The sequence below is a fragment of the Pipistrellus kuhlii genome, unplaced genomic scaffold (genome assembly GCF_014108245.1).
Source record: "Pipistrellus kuhlii isolate mPipKuh1 unplaced genomic scaffold, mPipKuh1.p scaffold_m20_p_14, whole genome shotgun sequence".
Lineage (NCBI taxonomy): Eukaryota > Metazoa > Chordata > Mammalia > Chiroptera > Vespertilionidae > Pipistrellus > Pipistrellus kuhlii.
The window spans coordinates 9,576,534-9,598,237 of record NW_023425449.1 but is presented as its reverse complement, the minus strand read 5'-3'; the positions used below and the strand labels follow the sequence as shown (position 1 = coordinate 9,598,237).

Genomic DNA, 21,704 nt, shown 5'->3' with positions numbered 1-21,704 from the left:
TTCTTGTTTACCAGTACCCATCAGCCCCACTTTCAAGGCACAGTGGGAGAGACCAAGTTTGAAATGCTCTAAGTTAGCAATTCCTCTCTTCCCTTCCCCAAGGGGATCTGAAAGTCATATCGACTCTCCATGGCTGCTGCATCAAAGCTTAACATTTCCCACCACACTTCTTTCACTCCTTGGTTCAAAGAACGACACAATCAGACCAAGTAGGTCCAACTGGGACCCAGCACTTTCTAAACACATGACTTCAGGTAACTTAATGCCGTTTCTCTGAACCCATTTCTTCACCTCTAAAATGAGTGTTAATAACACATATGGAGATGGGGAGGGTAAAGACCAAGTAAAGTAACATATAAAGTACACAACACAGGGCCCAGCACAAGCAAGTGATCTGTCCAAGTCAACCACCATTACCTGCTCCCCTGACTTCATCTCCTACTTCCCTAGAAAACACGAGCTTCCCGAGTATTCCCACTTCTAGGTTCATTTAATGAAAAAGCACCCCATCCCAGGAAAAAAGTGTCCTTCTCCCCTATTTAAAGGTAACACACACACACTGAATACAACCCTCTCTTGTAACGCCAACCACCACCTATACTGGTCTCTCCTTCAATGCTACTCGCAGTAAAGTGAATGATCACTTGGCATATTTCACGTTATCAGTTTTGCCAACAGCCATAACAGCACCTACAACAGCTGTATCAATGCCCATGCATTTAATCATTCCACCTTCTCTTTAAACTTCTATTCAAACCATCATCAGTTCTGGAACCTCTTCTCTTTCCTATTTATAGGTAACTACTTTCTATTGGTCTGACTTGGATCTTTTTGACTATTTTTAAATTAGGTATTTAATAATAAAGTATAGCTAAGCTACATCTTGTTTCACATTATGCTATTCCTCCTCTAGTCAATGTTAACAAACCAGGAAATATACTAAGTAAGGTCTGTTGCAGTATCAGGATCTCATGATACTTAGTAACTATCTCTGAAAACAAGTTGTGCCTGAAAACATGGCTACCAGTAAAGGCAAATCACTGGCTAAATTTAACAATGGGTACAATGGCCAGAGGAAAAGTTTGCTAAACTTGTACTATTCAAAATACTTTCATTAATCAAAAATAATAAATGATAAAGCAGCTTGGGCTACTATGCATGCGATGGCACTGTTAAAATGAGATTGTGAGTCTCCTATGACTCCTTGCCAATATGCAGACACAGCTCTAATATGATCCAGGCAAGAGAAACAGGAAACACAATGTACCATACAAACAAAAAGAAAGCCCGGGGTTTACACCACCTTCTAGCATACGAAGTGAAAGTTAAAACTTTGGAAATTTCTAGTTTTATGGAAATAAGTAAATGAATTCAACTCAGGGAAAATCTGTTAGCTGCCAAGGAAACCAGAATAACCTTTTGCTTATAAAGAGACTGATTAAAATTCATGCTCCTTCTTGCATTCAAGTTTTCTACATGAGCTGAATACAGAAGAAGAAAAATGAACTATGTCAAGACTCATAATAACTATGAAAAATAGTTAGATAATATTTTCCTTTAATATTTCCAATTCAACTTCAAAGAAAGAAAAGAAGTCCTTATCAGAAACTTATCTGCTAGAGTTTAACCTTAAAATTCTTATCTTTTTTTTATTTCTACTTATGAAAATTTCCTACCCTACTATTTCTGGAAATAAGAACAAACACCCCAAAAGAAGTGAAAACCTACGGCTTCCTACAGGACCCTCTGAAGATGAATCACCCATCCCTAAAGACAATGAAGCCCACACACCATCAACAGAGAGCATCACTAGTGGCAGTGGTGGACCCTTCAAGGTTCAAGTCATCTTAACAAATCCTGACAGCTTTCTATTAGGTCTAGTAATAATTAATGTCGTTTCTAATACTTCTTTAAATCGACTTTATTTAAACAATACAACAAAATTTAATCAACAATATAGTTGCTGTTGTTTTCTACTACTTGTGCCCAACGCTCAGGAAGCATTTTAATCCCTCTGTTGTAAAATTCTTGTGATTTTGATGCAAAAAATTCGGTCAATGCATTTTTGAGGCATTCTTTATTATTAAATTTTTTTCCAAGAAGAAAGTTTTGCAAAGAATGAAACAAATGGTAATCGGAAGGGGCAATATCAGGAGAATATGCAGGTTGAGGGAGAACTTCCCATTCCAACTGGCGCAGTTTTTCAGCAGTGATTCTTGCAGTATGCGGTCGTGCGTTATCGTGGTGAAGAATTACGCCCTTCCGATTAATCAGCGCGGGTTCTTTTTCTCTTAAAGCTTGGGCTAACCTTTCCAATTGGGCACTATACACTGCACTTGTAATGGTTTGGGTAGATGGTAAAAGTTCATAATGAAGAATTCCTTTAAAATTCCACCAAACACACATCACTTTTTTCGCATGCAAGTCAGGTTTTGGCGTGGGCTGCGGAGCCTCATTTTTGTCCAACCATTGAGGCCGCCTTTTCAAATTAACATACAGCACCCATTTTTCATCTCCGGTAAAAATTTGCTCTAAAAACGGCAAACGATTTTGACGAGAGAGGAGCAAACTGCAAATTGTGACTCTGATTACGGTTGTTGTCGGTCAACTCATGAGGAACCCATTTTCCAAACTTTTGGACTTTGCCAAGTGCACGCAATTGATTGGAAATTGTTTTTTGTGAACAATTTAAAGTTGTCGCAAGCTCTTGTTGGGTAATTTGAGGATTTTGCACCAAAAGAGCTTGAAGAGCTTCTTGATCAAAATTGGACACACAGCCTCGACCACTCTTGTCATCTAACGAAAAATTTCCCTCGCGAAATTTCTCAAACCAACGCTGCATTTTCTGGCGCTAACTGCATCTTGACCAAGAGCACTACAGATGTTTTTTGCAGCCTCACTTGCTTTTCTTCCTAATTGGAACTCGTAAAGCATGCAGTGCCGAATATGCTCTTCATCCGCCATCTTCTTAGCCCTAGTTTTGCAACAAAAACCAAACCAAACACAAACTTTTTCAAGTAAAACTTGTTAACTGCACTTTACACGTTCTGTAGATTCCACGTGTTGGAAGGTTATGTCAATACAAGTCACCGCCAAGCAAGATTTTAAACGAATGTTGAAAAACGACATTAATTATTACTAGACCACTAGAAGCCTGCACACTGCACTCCCCCAGCTGCAGAGCAGAACTCCCCCAGTGCATTCCTGTTCAGCCTGTTTGTCTCCCACGGCATGCAGAGCAGAGGATGCTGAATTCACTGCCGTCCAGGGACAGCTAACTAGTCAGAGAAACAGATCCTCATCTTGCCCTCACATGCATGCTTGTATCCACAAGATCACAAACATGCCCTGCAAAAACGGGCGTCCACGTGACATTACAAAACAAATCTTATTAGAGATATACCATCAGTTACTGGTATAATTATCACCAGAAAAAAAGTCCTAAAACAGAAGGCTAATGTATTATCTGAAATTACCGTTCTGATTTCTCTAATTTACTTCATCAGTAGAAAAAATATTGCACCACTGAAACACAGCTCACGAATACTACTCATGTAATGCCAAATAAATTTCGACGTTAGATAAATATATATATATATTTTTATTATTTTTCTTTTCTCTTTTAATCCTCACCCCAGGGTATTTTTTCCATCGATATTTTGGAGAGAATGGAATGGAAAGAGGAAGGGAAGGAGAAAGAGAGAAACATCAATGTGAGAGAGTCAATGATTGGTTATTTCCACGTGTGCAACCCAGGTACATGCTCTTGAGCGAGAATTGAACCAAAGACCTTTTGGTGCTCAGGCCAATGCTCTAGGGCAGTGGTCGGCAAACTCATCAGATAACAGAGTGAAATATCAGCAGTACAAAGATTGAAATTCCTTTTGAGAGCCAAATTTTTTTTAAATTAAATTTCTTCTATCTTCAAAACAGACTCGCCCAGGCTGTGGTATTTTGTGCAATAACCATACTCAAGGGGCCAAAAGAGCCACATGTGGCTCACGAGCCGCAGTTTGCCAGCCACAGCTCTAGATACTGAGAAACTTACTTACTTTTTAAATAAAACAAAAATATCACTGTGTGTGTGTGTGTGTGTGTGTGTGTGTGTGTGTGTGTGTGTGTGTGTGTGTGTGAGAGAGAGAGAGAGAGAGAGAGAGAGATTAGTAACAGTACAAAAATCTAAAATAGAAACCTTTTTTTTGGCGGGGGGGCACGCAGGGGAGTGAAGGGGGGTAGAAAAGTGGTTATCAGGAATCTAGTTAAATGGAAAGGCAGGGATTTTTTCCAAATACCTTATCCGGCCACCACTGCAAATCTTCTCCTAGAGACACTGGACTTTGAACAGGTGTATTTTTCTTATCCAAGTTTGGCTCTCCTTCCTTGCTGGTAGAGCCCCTTTCATTATCAAATGAGGCTCCATCAAGCCACCTTCGTTCACGTAAACGTAAAACGGACTCACGTTCACGCAACAGCTCAGAGTCTCTCTCTAAGGGAAGAAGGAGAACTGGTATGCAATTGGGTCACACCAGTGGGATAAAAGTAAGCCACTCTCTAGTAAAGACCCTTCAGGATGCAACTAACAGCAGTTTATCTACTCACAAAAATTTAATGTAAATGTATTTCTAATAAGCCTGACATGCAACATTCAAAACATTAACTCTTTCAAGTGAAAGTATAAAAATTATAAAACTAGTATTTTTAAGAACTCTGTAGAGGCAGACTTTTCTGAATCGCAACTACATGTTTTTATAGCAGAATTCCTTTATTTTAAACTGCTACAGATTTTTTAAAAGGAATCTAAAATTTTGGGCTTTCATTAAAAATGTTTACCATAACTTTTTATTTATTTATTAGAAATAAGCATAAATTAGAATTTCAACATGTTAGGTACATATATAAACCAAAAGTAGGTTAGAATGTCTTCTATTGTTTAAAAAAAAAACAAAAAAAAAAACCCTATACAGGAAAAACCTTGAAATGATTAAATCTATTAATATTAACTAAAAAACTTTTCATAATCCACGGCCTACTTTAGAGTAATTTATAGGCTGGATTTTTATAAATAAGTGTTATTTTAAGAAACTAGACAGGATTTTTTTTTTTAATTTTTTTTTTAAGAATCTTTATAAAAAGAGTTCTTACAAAGTGTTCCCCCTACAATTGGCTATAAATTCTCTATAACCAGTTTTTGCAGCTCCAAGTTTTTGATAAGAAAGATTAAAAACAAAATTAAGTTGAGCCATACAAAATTGCCACCAATGCAAGTCAAAAATCAGGAATTTCATATAGTTCAAACTAAAAATAGTACCTACTATGACACAGAATAACATAAAGGGAGACATTTACAAGAGGTTGTGTTAGGTACTGAATATTTTTTTAAAAATATATTTTATTGATTTTGTACAGAGAGGAAGGGAGAGAGATAGAGAGTTAGAAACATCGATGAGAGAGAGTCATCGATCAGCTGCCTCTTGCACACCCCCTACTGGGGATATGCCCGCAACCAAGGTACATGCCCTTGACCGGAATCGAACCCGGGACCCTTCAGTCCCCAAGTCAACGCTCTATCCATTGAGCCAAACCGGTCTCGGCAGGTACTAAATATTTTAAAACTCAATACTTGATACATTTAAGTATGCATTTAAAAAATTTTAAAAGCTATTATATAATAAACTTAGTATGTTTAAAAAATCATAGGTTTGTTCTTTTAAAACTGGTTTAAGTACTAGATATTTGCAACAAGAGCTTAATATAATATGGCAACTTCAATTTATTAATGATTGATAAATTATATAGCTGACTGTTATTGAGTCAAGCCGTTTTACATTCTGGAAAGTAAAAACATTGACTTAACAAAATTAAAATGCAAACTAAATCTATACCAACATAGACAAAGTCTTATATTTGTATGATGATTTCAAAATCACTTTCTAACCTCTATTATACCTTTTTAAAATAGCATTTTATTAAACCAAACATTTCTATATTTATAAGAAGTTTTTTCACTCTTTCATTTAACCAGGATTTAAAATTAACAGAATAATCACTTTAATTTAATCAAATAAACTAAAGAGATTTGTTTTCTGAATGCTGCATGTCACTATAAAGTAGAATTCTGCTTTTAGTTCAGAATCTATAATCCTATTTAAATATACAGTCGTAACCCTTGGTGAGTATTCCACAATGTAGATATGATCATCTCTAAAGTATTGTGGCTCTTCAAAATAAAAAATAACTAGTTTTAATGCCAAAGCATAAAAAAAAAAAAACTTAATTATTTCCTCTACTGTTATATTAACAAATACAGCAAATTTTACCATTTGCTCTCCATAAAGCCAGCCAATAGTCACAAAGAAAGAAATGTAAAATTACCTCGAGATGAGCCTAGCCTGGAAAGTGATGAGCGACGAAATGAAGGGTAACCGAAATAACTAATGTCTTCAGAAAACATGGCATCCGCATCAATAATGACACTTGGGTGGGCAGAATGAATGTCAGCATCAAGAAGGGACATAAGATCCTCTACAAAACAGAAGTAAATAAAAATGAAGCAGATATAGAGAAAACATCTGCAGATCATTGAAAGATCTCTGCAAATTAAAACAGATTGAAATCGAAAACTGACTGGCATAACCTGTGAGAAAAATAGCAGTCACTACCTAGGAAATAAAGTGAACATTCTTAACAAATATTTTAAGGAACAACAACTGCATGTCTGCTTATTTGTGCTACCTACTAATAATCATAAGAAATAAGATTTCTATTTAAATATTTGTGACATCACAGAGATAAGTCAAAATTTAAATGCAGTTTAGACATACTCAGTAATAAGGACATCAAAAAACAATAGTCCAGAGTCATTTGTCAGCTAGTGATAAAGCCATGAACATATATCCATTTCTTTACTGGGACCAAATACACTGAGCAAAGACATTCCCCCATTTTTCCTTAAAAAAGAATTTGTAATTAAAAAAAAATTTTTTTTTAACCACTACAGTGCCCTAGCCAGTTTTCTCAGTGGTTAGAGCATTGGCCTGAGTACGGAAGGGTAGTGGGTTGATTCCAACCAAGAGCACATACCTTGGTTGAAGGCTCCTCCCAGGCCCAGGCCCTGGTCCTGGTCAGGGTGAGTACAGGAGTCAACTAATTGATGTGTTTCTCTCACATCTCTCTCTGCCTCTCCCCTTTCTCTGAAAATTAGTTGGAAATTATCTTCAGGTGAGGATTTAAAAAAAAAAAAAACAAACAAACAAACAAAAAAAACCACTACAGGGAGAAGTATCTACCACCACCTTGGAAATTAAAGTCAGAATACTCATTGTACTTTAAAATTCCATTCCATAGTTTAAAAACAACCTTTCCCTTCAGAGATGAGAAAATCATGATGGTGATCCACCAACCTCCAGGCAAGTAGGATTCGCTGGCTGTGTCATCCCCATCATCTCCATCTTCATCATCTCGGCTAAGTAAATTATTTACAGCAAGGTTTACATCAAGATTTGTTCTCTGAAGTTCCCGAATAATGACACTTCTGGATTTGCCTTGTAAAACAACTTGGGCCTGAAATGAAAAGTGTGTTATTCTAATACCCCTTTGATTAAATTCTTTCTAGAGCAGTATTTCACAACTCATGATATGAGTCATGCCTATAACTCACTATATTCAGTTAAACCTCATCCCCATGTTAAGTGTTCTACAAGGGCTATACCTGTGAAATCAGCTCTTCGGGGATGACGGAAGCTGGAATAACTGGCTGGGGCTGACTGCCCAAAAGCCCAGACCCTCGATCCCGTCCTGTCCGAATCACTCGAGTCTGTCGACGGGAATCTCGCGCTCCAGCTGACGACCTACCAGAGGATCCTCCTCCACTTCCTCCTACTCCAGAACTCCAGCGACTTCTAAAATTAGAGAATTTAGAGAATTATCATTTTATACACTCATTCTGAAAAGATCACTTCAGATCTTATTTTTCATTCTCTTAAGCTAAGATAAAGCTATCTGTCAAAGCTTGCCTTCAAAGCTTCAAAGGATAGGCTGACTCTCTTATTAGAAACTAATGCAGCTGGTGACTTTAAGTCAAAGCAAAATGTTCATTTACCATTCCAAAAGCGTAGGGCCATTAGGAAACAGGTTAAATGTTGTACAACTGAATTTATATGTCAATCATACATCAATTTTTTTTATTAAAAAAGGCAAAAATAACTTTATTAAAGACTTTAAGATTTAGTTACATGAATTTCAAACTTCACTAAATTAATTCAGAAAAAACTAAGATTTGGATACCAGAAAGGAAAAAAATCTTAAGTTTTTTAACCCAAGAATGAGTCACAAAACCAAAGATGGTACCACTGAAATGTTTAATAAAACTGACATAATAAATGGCATTATAAACACGTGAACACTTCACATTTTTAAAATGTCAAGAACCTGGGTTAACTGTAACTAGCCTGTGTGAGTTATTTTTATTATGGTGGCTCATCATGAGCTACAATGAGCTCCTGTGTAGAGTTCAGGAGAGCTGCCTCATCCCATCACTGAATGATACTGAAGACGAGACACGCACAGTGAAAGCACTCAGAGCACTGGCCCAGACCAATGGATGCCAGCATCCAGCCACAACGTACCCCAGGGTGTTGCCCGCCAGCCTGCCCAGAGTCTCGGAACCTGAGAGAAACCATGGGGAGTCGCTTGTCCTGCCGGGCCTTGAGGTTCTTCCTGCCCCCGAGTTGCTGTTCAACTTTGACCTGGGAAAAAACAAGAGATAGAACTATCACAGAACAGTCCCAAACTGTCTGGGAACAAGCCTGGATTTCCAGGCCTCATTACCCTGGGACTTCCTATAGTAAAATACCAGCCTATGTATTCTGATTAATCCTACTAAAAACATACTTCACATCAAAGAGCAAATCCAACAATTTACAGCCCCATAACAATCTGGGGTTCTTTACTGGTTGAAACATTTTCAAAGTTTAACTACAGATGAATTATTCTTTTGATTTCTTAAAGTAATCATGCTTTCCTTAGAAGCAGTCAATTGAAATTCATCGTATATTGTCCAGCAACCTTTTCTGTATGCTGTTACTTTTAAAGACCAAAATTTAAAAGACCCTGTCATTTTTAAGTTGGGTTATTTGATTTGAAAATATTACAAAGGAAAAAGGAAAAAAAGAAAATATGATCTAACAAGTTATTTAGATCAAAGAGCAAATTTGACTTGGAACCTACCAAATACATGTCATTATTCTTGATCATCTTCTCTGCTGTTATTTTAATGCTAGTACTTTTAGCTACAAATCACTGCAGTGCATAAAAATTAAAATCAAACTACAAAGTAACCATTTCACTCTATTTTAAGTGTCTCATTTTCTGCAATGCTTTTTTTAAAACAGAGGGCTGCTAAAATCAAAACACAGGTTTAAAATAATACCTTATAAGAGCTAAATATTAAATAGAAAGGACATATCTTTAGAAATATAGAAAGGACATACCCGTCATTATTATCAGGTTTCCCCAATTCCAGTCTGTCTGGCTGTACTGAAAAACCAATCCTGCAAACTCTACCATCCTAAAAGCGAAGAAAATAGAAGAAATTGCCAAAGTAAAAAAATGTGAGTTAAAATTTGAATTTATTCAACAAACAGACTGATCATGTACCTACCACTGTCAATTCAGAAAACAATAAATAAACTCACTTCCGGAAAGTGCTAACACCTGAGTTGAGGAATCGTGTTTTACATACATCATCAAGAAATATCTCAATCTAACAGAATCAGGGTACTGAAATGACTGGATATCAGGAACTTCTCTATTATGTTACTAATTAGTTTCAAGCTCTAGTAAATCATTTAAGCTTTATCTGGGCCAGAGATTTTACACAATAGGGAAATGGAACTGGGTGATCTCTGAAATAACTCTTGCAAGAAACTGACATTTTCCCTGGTTAAAAAGAAACCTAATGATGCACAGCAGTATTTTAACTGTTTATTTTCATTTCTCTCTTAGAATAAACAATTTACCTCAAGAAGAAAGGCAGCATGATTTGGTCCCACCACACACTGTTTAATAGTAGCCTGTTCCAATACATTCAAAGGCGGATGGCTGTGAATAAAAAAAAGTACATACGTAAAATTATTTTGTAAATGGTAAATACAAGTAAGCAAAGAAAAAAAGACTGGCAAAAACTGTTTTCAAAACTAATATTTACAGATTTTAAAGCAATAACTAAAGAATTAACAGTTGTATCCTCATAGTCATTATAATTCCAATTCCTTGGTATGCCAGATTTTTTTAAAAGCCAGCATGAACAGAAACTGTAATTCAAATGAACCCAACTCACAAAAAGTTGAATTAGATGAAAATATTCCAAATAGATGCTTCCTAAATATGAGTTGATTTTCCTAATAAAGAAACATTATTTTCAGGAAATTTTTAATATTTTACAGCTCTTACCTGTTTAAATTATACTTGTTCAGTTTCTCTGAAACTTCCCGTAACCTTTAAAAACAAAACAAAACACGAATAAAGCACATGTACAGATCCTTTGTAAACAAAACAATTCTATTCCGATAGGTACTTATACCATTATTTTGGTGATTTTTAACAGTAGTACACATAATGCTTGCTATATCAGGAAATAGTGACCAGAACGGTGAAATAACCAGAACAATCAGAATTGACCTGTGGCTATGAGGCGCACAGAAGCAGCTAACCAGCCTAATCCAGGCCCTGATCAGCTCCCCTCCCCTGGCTGGCCTGGTGCCCGATCAGTCCCCAACTCCCCAATCAGGGGTGGGGTGGGATGGCCAACCGCCCATGGCCCCTATCCCCCACCAGCCCATCCCGATGGGCCCCTATTTGGGCAGGCAGCCGGAACCCACCAGTGCACAAATTTGTGCACCAAACCTCTAGTATTTTTATATTATATTTTATCCCCCCCAAAAAAAAATCACAATCCTTCAATCCACTTCTCTTACCATCCCATTTGCAATTTCAATAATAATAATAATAATAATAATAATAATAATAATGTTAATTCCATTTTACACATTTAGGAAGCTGAGGCTTCTATAGTTTATAAAACAATATGTCTCAGTAGAGCTGGTCTTTGAATTAGCATCCAATGGAAAGCCAATTTTTAAATACTGTGCTATATATGCCAAGAAAGTCTTGAATAATGTACATGTATATCATGAAATAAAAAAACATGGGAAGCACAAATCTATTACGAATTTAATGTAATGAGACAGAAAAAGCCCATAAGCCTAAGGGCACATCATTATGCCTTAAGTAGTTATTAATTGTCAGACTCAATTTCATCTAAAAGGGCTTTATGATACAAAAATGGTACAAATTAAAACCTCAATGTTCATATCTATAAAACAAAGACACCACCTCCCATTTTTAAGAGTATTAAATATTCTTAGAAAAATCTCAGTGCTGCATTAAAAAATATTAATTCATATTATCTATTATATTGCTGCTTCTCAAACAGATCTGAATATACTGTAATACCAATTTAAATACTTAACAATCTACAGAAGTAATTTTATAAAGATGAAAACAAATGCAGAGATTTTAAGAGTTTGATTCCATGAAGTTAAAAAATAACAACTGCCTGGTCTTCCCAAACTTTGTCTCAGAAATAATTATCTAAAAAATAAACTGACAATTTTAAAAAGGGAAAAAAATTAGGACAGTTAATCAATATGGTATTCCATAAACTTTGCTCTCTAAAAAGTGACAATACATGAAATCAAATTTCAATCACTTGTACTAACAGATGAAAACAGCCCTTGCCGGATAAAAGTGCAGGTCTGTGGACCCAAGGGTCCTGGATTCTATTCCAGGCATGGCACATGCAGGGGGCACTAGTAGGGGGCATGCAGGAGGCAGCTAATCAATGCTTCTCTGTCATCATTGATGTTTCTATCTCTCTTCCCCTCCCTTCCTCTCTGATATCAAATAAAAATACTCTTTAAAAAATTAAATAAATCAAACCTTACAGCCAGTTTAGGATTAAAAAGCTACCACAAATCATATAATATATAGGCAATTCATCTAATTATTTTAGTAAGAGATTCTAGGGGCAGCCAGTTATCCCTCAACATTACTTTCTCCTGGTAGTTGTACTCTCCGTTCAATGCTGAGGAACATCTTTCAAACACTAAAATGTGTACAGTATCTGGCCAATATCAAATCATACACCTAAGCAAGAGTAACATTCAAATGATGCCATAATTTCTTTTCCAAAAAGTACCGTGTTTCCCCGAAAATAAGACATCCTCCAAAAATAAGACCTAGCGCATGGAAAGGTAATACATCCCCTGAAAATAAGACCTAGCGCAACTTTGGGAGAAAAATTTAATATAAGACACTGTCTTATTTTCAGGGAAACAGGGTAGATATTCACTGGTGACTATTCTCAATCCCAAAGAATAGCATCTGACCATGTGTGATATGGCCCCCAATAAAACACATTTTCCTTTCTTATTTTCATTAACAAAAATTGTGTTATTGATCCTGGAATGTCAAAGGTTCCCTCACTTACGAGACACACTTCCAAAGACAAGAGAAAACATCCTAAGAGTAATGCCCTGTGGAACTCCTGAGCTCTGCGAAGGCTGGATAAAAATCAGGGAGGGAAACTGGGAGGCTCCAAACTACAAGGCTCCCACTCTGAGCAACAGCAGCTGTTAGAAGACTCAGAACAGGCAGGAGCGCTGACTCACCTAGGTCCACGTTTACTGCAAATAACTTACAAAACTTCTCACCCAACCAGAGCCAGCATATGAGAAAGGTTGTACTTCCCCAAAACCATAGTAGTGACACTTTTAGAAGGTACGTACTGACTGGCTTACAACTAAACCCATTCATTTCCATATCTTTTTTCTCAGCTCAATACCATCGCTAGAGTTTTCACCAAGTATACAGTATGGCCGGGGGAGCGGGGACAGGGTAGGAGAGGCTTGTCAAAGCTTCTTCAAAGCTGGACAACAACTGAAATTAAGAATGAACACTCCTTTCATGGTTCCAAATATCATTCCAGGTAGATAATATTTATAAAACTAAAATTAGCTTTGAAGACATCAAAATGCTAGAAAATATTTAGTAACACAAGAACTCAGCAAATTTCAGGATACTAAGGCGACAGAGAAAATGGTTACTGCCATCAATTAAGTTTTCTAATCTTAAAAATCATAGCGGACTTCTAAGCACAACTGAAATGTACCCCCATCTGTATTGAAATACCCACTAGGAAGCAGTCTGGGGATTACACCTAACCCATTTACTATAGCAGGCCTCATCTAAACCCAGCAGCTCAGGTCCTCACCCCTGTGAGGAAAGATGAATAGTCACCTCTAGTTCCTTTCGGTCCTGAAATTCTGATGAATGTATGAAAGCAAATGTCTCAGCGAAGTTTATGTAAGTAATGGTTTTATGGAAATAGCACTTATGAATTGTCATGTTCAATTTCACCTTACCCATCTGAAACTTTCATGTACAAGTTGATTTTACATGGACACTTATTTAGAATGTTTCCCCAAATATTTATTTTTTACTTTTCTTAAATTCAATACCAAAAGTTTATGTAAAATGCATCATCCTTCTAAATCTCAAGATAGTTATAATGACTAAACTGGCCACCTACATATTAATTTACATGAATCCCAGAAACCTTCAAGCAAAAAAAGATGTTAACTGTAAGTGTGCATTCAGTTCCCTTTTGCATTTCCTCAGCAGACCTGCAAATCACAGAATCACTGTGATCAAATCACATTCATTTAAACTTACTAAATCCTGACTCTATCTACATAATTATTAGGCCCTTGTGTCTTCCCCGAAAACTTATGATGCTTAAAGTTATTAACTATATTTCCTCTCACAGCAACATTAACAAAAGATTTCCCCACTTTTAAAATAAAAGAAAAAGCATCCTACAGCTCAGCAAATTCCATTTCAGAATAAATAAATCTTTGCATATGGTTGTGACAGAAAACAATTTTAAGAGAAAAGTGTAACATTACAAAATAACCACATAACTCCACTTACTCTCATTCAGGCATACAGGAAAGCCTTTGTGAGGTGGCTGTGACACACAGTGGATAGGTTAGCAATAAGCTTCTGGCAATCTTAGTACATCTACACCAAAGATTTATTCGATATTCCAATATTGTTATTTTTTAAGCACCAAGATAAGGTAACAGCAAACTGATGCTAATAGAGAAATAGGAAAGCAAAGTATAACTGCTCGCCAGAAGCTAACATTGCAGTGCTGCCCTTGAAATCCCCTATAACTTCAATCGCACTTCCCCCAAAATTTAACATTACAATTTGAAAGACAACTCATCTTCTCACCAGCAATAGCACTTAGATTCTTCCATTTTATAATTCTCCGCCTTTCCCCTCCCCTGCCACATAACACACCTGCATGTTCAGACACACACACCTCTAAACCAGATGTATTTTTCTAGCTGAATTTCTAATTTAAAAAACAGATTTATCGAGATCCCTAAAAGGCTTCAATCCCACAGAAGAGAAAGATATTCCTGACATCCCCACCTTCTACAAGATGATGGCTACCATGTACCTGTAATTATAAGACAAGATACACACCCATGTTTCATGTTTACCAGCAATTGCCTTAATGGTATGGCATAATCGGCCACTTTCTGTTTGTGACTTAAATATTAGGAGCTACCTTGAGCCATGGGGCTGAGGATAGCAGAGAGGAGTATGGGAAGATCAGAGTGGCCTCAGCCCAAGAAAGAAGCACCAGAATATTGGAATGATTCCCTTCATCTGTGACTATGAGAGACTCTCTCATTGCATGTCTGAAATTTTACTTCAAAGCAGTCCATTTCAGATACATTTTTTGAAAGCCATTCTGTAGTGCTTCTATCTGAATTTGAGATTTCATGAAACAGTAAATGAGAGTGGGGATGGGTGATAATGAGAGAAGTAATATAGCTATTTTGACAACACACACACAGGCAAAGTATTACCATACCTCATTTTCATACCAAAAATGTAAGAAGACTATAATCTTAGAATATAAATTAAGTTTAGCTATATTAAAAACTACCTATTTTGCCCTTAGTTTTTCTCATGTCATAGCTGACTACAGAAAACTCCCAAATTTAACAATGAAGCAAGGAGTAAAATTATTGCAGTGGCCAAAACAGGAACTAAAATTGTTACTCAGTAACAAAAGATTTTAGGCTTCAAAAAGTAAAGAACATAATTATATTTCTCTGTATCATCTATAGGAGGGAATTCTTTAAAAATAAATGAAGCCCTGTCTAGTGTGGCTCAGTAGGTTGAGCATTATCCCAGGTTAGGGCGCACGCTCACATACCGGGATTATATAGCTCAGTCCCCAGTGAAGGATGTGCAGGAGGCAACCAACTGATGTTTTTCTCTCTCCCTCCTCCCCCCGCCTTCCTCTTTCTCTCAAATCAATAAAAAACAAATTGGGAGGAAAAAAAAAAAAAAAGTAAGTCAATCTATGGATGCATATTTCCATCTCCCCAAATATTCTTCCCATGTTCTCCGCAGTCTCTGCTTCCAACCCTCATAATGTACTTTAATGATTCTCAAACATTTTTTTTTATCCCAGGACCACTTTTCACTCTTAAAAACTGAGGACCCTCCAGAAAGCCTTTGTTTGTGTGGGCTACTTCCACTGATATTTGTAAGATTAAAGTAAAAACCAAGAAAAATGTTGAATATTTATTCTAAAAATAACAAACTCATAACATTTTGACATAAGTTACCTTACAAAAAACAACTACTTTTCAAAAAATATTTGTGATAGGGGACTGGTTTCCATTTTTGCAGGCCTCTTTATTATTTATCAGACTTAATGTAACACAGATTCTCGATCGGCTTCTGCATTCAATGCTACACAGTACACCGCTTTGGTTGAAGTATATGAAGAAAAGGAAGTGCTATATAGATAAGTAGTTACAAAAGAATTGACTATTTGAATACCCTTTTCAGATTGTTGTAGATATTCTTCTTTCATATTATATCAAAACTCAACAACTGACAGTTTCTTAAAGACTGGGAGCAATGTGGGATCTAAAACCTATCTATCTATCAATAAACTGAAAAAATTGTTTGACCATACATGAGTCTGTAACAGCTAGCATGCACTGGTCATTTGAAAATATTGGTTTACTGATTTATACAGCTCTTCAAAACCACATTTGCTCAAGTCACTATCAATTGAATAATTATCTATCAAATAAAAATTAAGAAAATAGCTAGTTCAACTTGCAACTAAAACAACTGCAGCCCTAAGCGGTTTGGCTCAGTGGATAGAGTGTCGGTCTGCAGACTGAAGGGTCCCAGTTTAATTCCGGTCAAGGGCATGTACCTTGACTGTGGGCACATCCCCAGAGGAGGGGAAAGGTGGTGTGCAGGAGGCAGCTAAACAATGTTTCTAACTCTCTATCCCTCTCCCTTCCTCTCTGTAAAAAAAATAAATAAATAAATAAAATAAAATATTTTTTTAAAGTGCAAAAACATTTCCTTAACACCAATGTTACACTGATTATTAAATGACATATACTCAACGGTTAAGATTTAATAAAATTAATAGTATTTTTTATGGCTTCAACAAGGACGCCTCAAGTGAAACTGGCATTTTCCTCTCTGCAAATACAACAAAAAAAGTGAATATAGTAATTTCCAGTACAACTGGGTGCCAATAACTTGATTTGTGCTACGAGTTAGTCTTTTCTCCACCATCACTTTTGAACAACAGCACAAATGGCAAAAACAGTGAGAAGACAAGCCTCAGTATTATTACGAAGACTAGCAGCCCTGCGCACGAATCCGTGTGCCAATAGCTCTGTGGGCCTGGTCACTCCGCGCCCGCTGCCCAGAGGCTCTCCGCGGCCCAGAGGCCCATCCAGGGCTGGGCGTGGAACTCTTGCCTCATCACTGCGGCAAGGAAGCAAGCATTCTCCAGGCTGCTCATGCTGCCTGCTCTCAGCAGCCATCTGCCTCCCTCCCGGGTCTGGGGGACTCCAGTGGGGCTGAGAGCACCAGGTGCCGCCATCTTTGTGATGGAGCAACAGTTAATTTGCATATTATACTTTTAATAGATAGGACAGTTTTTATTTCAAAGTCCATGAAAGGGTCTTTGGGGGCCCCCTGGGTCTACAGAATACACTAGGAGAAGTGCTGTAGTGAATTCTAAAATGCCAGTGCATTAATGTAACCAATTACTAAATTAATATTGGTGGGGAAATTGTTCTTGCTTTACTAAAATAGTCACAAATGACAACCAAAATAATGTATTAATTATGTACTTTTAAAATATTTTATAATAATAGGTATTATTTGATACTACACCAGTAATTGATAATTTTTATTGTGTTTTTTAAAGTATATTTTTATTGATTTGAGATGAAAGGGGAGAAACAGAGATAAAAACATCAATGATGAAAGAGAATCATTGCTTAGCTGCCTCCTGAATGCCCCCCACTAGGGACCAAGCCCAAAACCCAGGCATGTGCCCTGACCTGGAACCGAACCGTGACCTCCTGGTTCATGCTCAACCACTGAGTCACAGTGAGCCTGAGTTGTCTAATGGATAGTTTTGTAAAAGTTGGTTGCCACGTAGAATCTGGAACTTGATCAATGAACTTTTCATACTGTGATACTAAAATCCACTGGTCTATCTTGCACTGTGAATAAATTATTTACCCATGCATGAATCTGTTTAGATATTAAAGGGCACAATGAAGTACCAAAAAGCATACAAAAAATGTCAATACTGCCTCCCTTAGTATTAAACTTCCTTAGCATTTACTTGGCAGTGATTTTCAAAAGCTGAAGACTAGGCAGTAGGGGCAAGGATATAAAAGAACTTAAGATTTATATGCAAAGCTGCAGTCAATTACTAAAAGTAGGTGGGGACCCTACAGACACACTTAAGGAAATTCATAAACTGCCAGCCTACAAATGGGTACTTTTTTTTAAAATTTTCATATACTGATTTTTAGAGAGTGAAAGGGGGGAGAGAGAGAAAGGGAGAGACAGAGAGGCAGAGACATCAATTTGTTGTTCCACCTATTTATGCTCTTGACAGGGGATGGAATCCACTACTGTATGTTGGCATATCAGAATGATGCTCTATCCAACTGAGCTTTTATCTCCTGGTGGTTACTAGACTGTTCTTACCTACCTAGCACCTGAGACAGACAACTGGGTTTGAGACCACAGATACAGGATTCCTCCTCCTCACACTCTGAGGAAAAGGTACTTCCTTGGTGAAGAGTAATCTGAATACAGTTTTATAATGCAAATTTCAGCCTGCACATTAACCCCTAATATATCTTTGCTCAGCCATAAGTCTTAACCATATTTTATTTCTTTAAATTTGACTTGAAATTTTCTAAAATAGCAACCTCAGTTTTCTCACTTTTTGCCTAGCCAAAGAAAACTATGTCAAGTTGCAAACATCTGACTTTATTCTTAAAAGATCTCAAATCACGTAAGTGATGGCTTTTGTAGAGGAAAAAATCCATCCATCAGTTTGCTGAACAATAATTACAGGTAAGGTTTTTACACACTTTATGCTTATGGAGATGACAAATGTCAGTTTATACAATGTGTTCTCTTGAAATAAATAATATAGGACATTCACCCTTAAGACGCATTCAAGACCAAAAAGAAAAGAAGTTTCTAAGTAAGTGTGATAAATTCATAAAATGATATAAATTTTTGTAAATGGTAATTTTTTTTTACTTTCCCCCTAAAGTTGTTTATTGAAACTGTTAAAAGATTCCTATAAAACTAAGTTAACAAAATTCATGTTATAGAAATGCTCTGCAAACTATCATAGAAAAACTGACATTAAACCTATCATTTCTTCCTCTAACCTGGAACATGTTTCCAGTTAGAAATTCCTATATAGTGTCATAAGTAACAAAATTCCAAACTACTGTGCCATTTGAAAGATAAACACATCTCAGAGAAACTAAATGCTGAACACAAAAGGAGTCATTTTCCTTTATAGCAAAACTAACCATGTTATTTTCAGCTCCATACAAAACAGGAAAAGGGAAATATGCATGCCAAATGGAAAAGAAGAAATTTGATAGGAAAAGATAATTCTTCTGAGAATTTCATAAGTCTTTCTGTCTCATCTAATTTCATTTTCTTAATGTGAGACTGTAAATACATACAAGAATCAAACTGTGCTGGCTTCTTTAGCATTCCTGTACAAAAAGTACAGCACCAGCCAAAATTTCAAGAGAAACTTCGTGGTTTTCTTCATTCTTAGGCCATATTCACGTTCTGAATATCTGCAACAGCATTCATTAAAGTTATCTGCCCAAAGCAGATAATGTATTCCAATCATTACAAACCGAATTTTAACTCTACGTACAAATCAAACCTCTCATGAGATAACGGATGTACTTCATAGAATAAATTCTGCCATTTGGCAAAATACTCAGTCCTTAAGATAGAACTGCAAACTGAAATAAAATACCTGTAAGAAAATCTGATTTTTCCATAGAAACAAGACAATTAGAAGATTCTGTTCCTGACCAAGATCTTGATGCCATTAGATTCAGGCGAGCTTCTTTAAAACTAGAGCTACCGGGATCCTTCTTGATGCCCTTTCAACATCAAAGATGAAATAGCAGTTTTACAGTCTTTGAAATGGTCATTTTACATTCCTGAGCTTCCATTCCATCTGCCCCAGGAGCCACACCTGCAATCTTGTGAAGAGCAGCATGGTGGAGTGGGAAAAGAATGAGCTGCAGTGTCAGGCAAACAAACCCGGGTTCAATGCCATCCCCCCATTCACTGGCTCTATAACCCTAGCAAGCTTTACTCTAACATCCCAGAGACGGGAAAGTTTCTTGGTCTGTTACGTGGATATAACTTAATGCTCAAAAAATGACAGCCATTATCATTATTACTCAACTGGATTTTTCATCCTTGGAAAAGTATGTGTATGTGTGTCTTTTTCATTCTTGGAAAAGAGAGAGTGTGTCTTTTTTCATCGTTGGAAGAGAGACAGAGAGAGACAGAAGGGGGGAGAGGAGGGGGAGGGGGGGAGAGAGAGAGAGACAGAGAGAGAGAGAGAGAGTTAGTTTTGCTGTTTCAAATCTGCAAAGCCTGCCTTGAACTTGGATGCCAAACTAACTAGGGCCCAAACTGAATCCCGAGATCGGGTAGGAACTTAAGGATGCAGGGAATGACAGCTAAGTCTGGGAATTCTTGGAATTCTATAGACTCACTATAATTCTGTTCCTTGTGCATGGGTTTTTGTTTCACAAAAGTGAAAGATTCCTTCTTTCCTGGCCCTATTACCTCTCTAATCTTAACTCCTATTCCAGAGGACTTTATACTCCAATCACTATACTCTCATTAATTCCCTACCTAAAGTATACATCCAAAATACTCCTTTTTTCTTTTTTTAACATGTCTATTCCCTCAGCCTAGAATACTGTAACATACCCTCACTGCATTCTACTTATCTAGCGACTAGTCTCTCAAGGCTGGGCTGGAAAAAACTGTGGAAAACCTTAACTCACCTTTCACTCCAGGTTAAACTGGGCATTTCTGAGTCCCAGTTATACCTGGGCACATCTCATCCATTCTCATGCTGTAACCATTTGCTTGATGAAATATTTGTCTGTCACCACCAGGCAAGCTCTATGAAGGCAAGACCGTGTTTCACTAATTTCTTAATTCCCAGCACCTGACACACTGTGAATCTTTAGTAACTGCCAATGCCCAGGTAGCTAAACGAATGGACATTTACACACTGCTTCAAAATGGTGGATTTACAACTTTTCTGTTATTTTCAAAGTCATTTTAGATGCTCAATATACTGAGACTGGGTTTTTTAAAACACATCACAGGAATGTTGTCCTACAAAATAACCCACCTGGGGCTATACCCTAGTTCAAATGGTCCCGCAATGCTATGAGGAAATTTTGAAATGCTTTCTTTGAGAATTATCCCGAGAAAGAAATAATTGGTGTACCAGACCAACAGGAAAATCGCACAGTACTTCACAGTCCTGGGATATGGACTCTCCCAGTCTCCTCCACTTGGGGGGAGGCCTGTTTCCTCTCTCCCTTCCCTCTCTTTCCTGTGTGATTTAATCTGGGTTGTTATTAAGGAAATGTGCTAAGGAAGCTGGAAGCAAAGAAAAGAGAGGAGGGATCATCAGAAAGCAAAATTACACATGAAAATCTGCAAGAAGCCTGCCTTTAAAGTGTCTGGAATGGACAAAACTAGTCTATCTGGCTATGTGACTTAAAATGCAAACCAGAGAAAGTCTACTCACTGGACACATTCTGACAACTAATTCAATAAAATAATCTAACATTTAATTTTGTAGCAAATTAGGGAGAATTGGACATAAATACCCATATTAACTTTTTATTTGTTTGGGTGTTTGTTATTTGGCCTATCATAAGGATTGTAGCCATGAAAAGGCAGAATTAGTGCCAACCTGGTTCTCCCCAGATAACACCGCCCCACACACACACACACACACTCCTCAGGGCTTTAAATCCCAGCTCCAAACTAAAAGATGGAACAGGCATTTAACATCTCCTATTCTCATGTTTCCACCTCCTGGCCAAAACAGTGATTACCGTATCTGTTTCAGAGTTGTTTTAAGAATTGGATAATATGCAACATACAAAAGTAACATGTACCATCTA

The 21,704-nt window shown here is 37.0% G+C and overlaps 1 protein-coding gene across 22 annotated transcripts in view; it reads right to left on the bottom strand.

Moving 5' to 3' along the window:
- The window catches only part of UBR5 (ubiquitin protein ligase E3 component n-recognin 5), a 104,340-nt gene that overhangs the window by 60,592 nt on the left and 22,044 nt on the right, over positions 1-21,704 (bottom strand). For 20 of the 22 annotated variants that reach the window (XR_004987692.2, XR_004987693.2, XM_036436683.2 and 17 more), the window contains exons 2-9: positions 10,450-10,494; positions 10,017-10,098; positions 9,489-9,565; positions 8,625-8,744; positions 7,709-7,898; positions 7,401-7,560; positions 6,373-6,522; positions 4,293-4,504 (exon numbers count right to left, since the gene is read on the bottom strand). Coding sequence is in view for 20 of the 22 variants with exons in the window: in XM_036436683.2 (XP_036292576.1) it covers positions 4,293-4,504; positions 6,373-6,522; positions 7,401-7,560; positions 7,709-7,898; positions 8,625-8,744; positions 9,489-9,565; positions 10,017-10,098; positions 10,450-10,494 (1,036 nt within the window). In the remaining 2 variants the exon portion in view is untranslated. The remainder of the gene's footprint in view (positions 1-4,292; positions 4,505-6,372; positions 6,523-7,400; positions 7,561-7,708; positions 7,899-8,624; positions 8,745-9,488; positions 9,566-10,016; positions 10,099-10,449; positions 10,495-21,704) is intronic. The other 2 variants (XM_036436670.2, XM_036436673.2) reach the window with 1 other exon arrangement.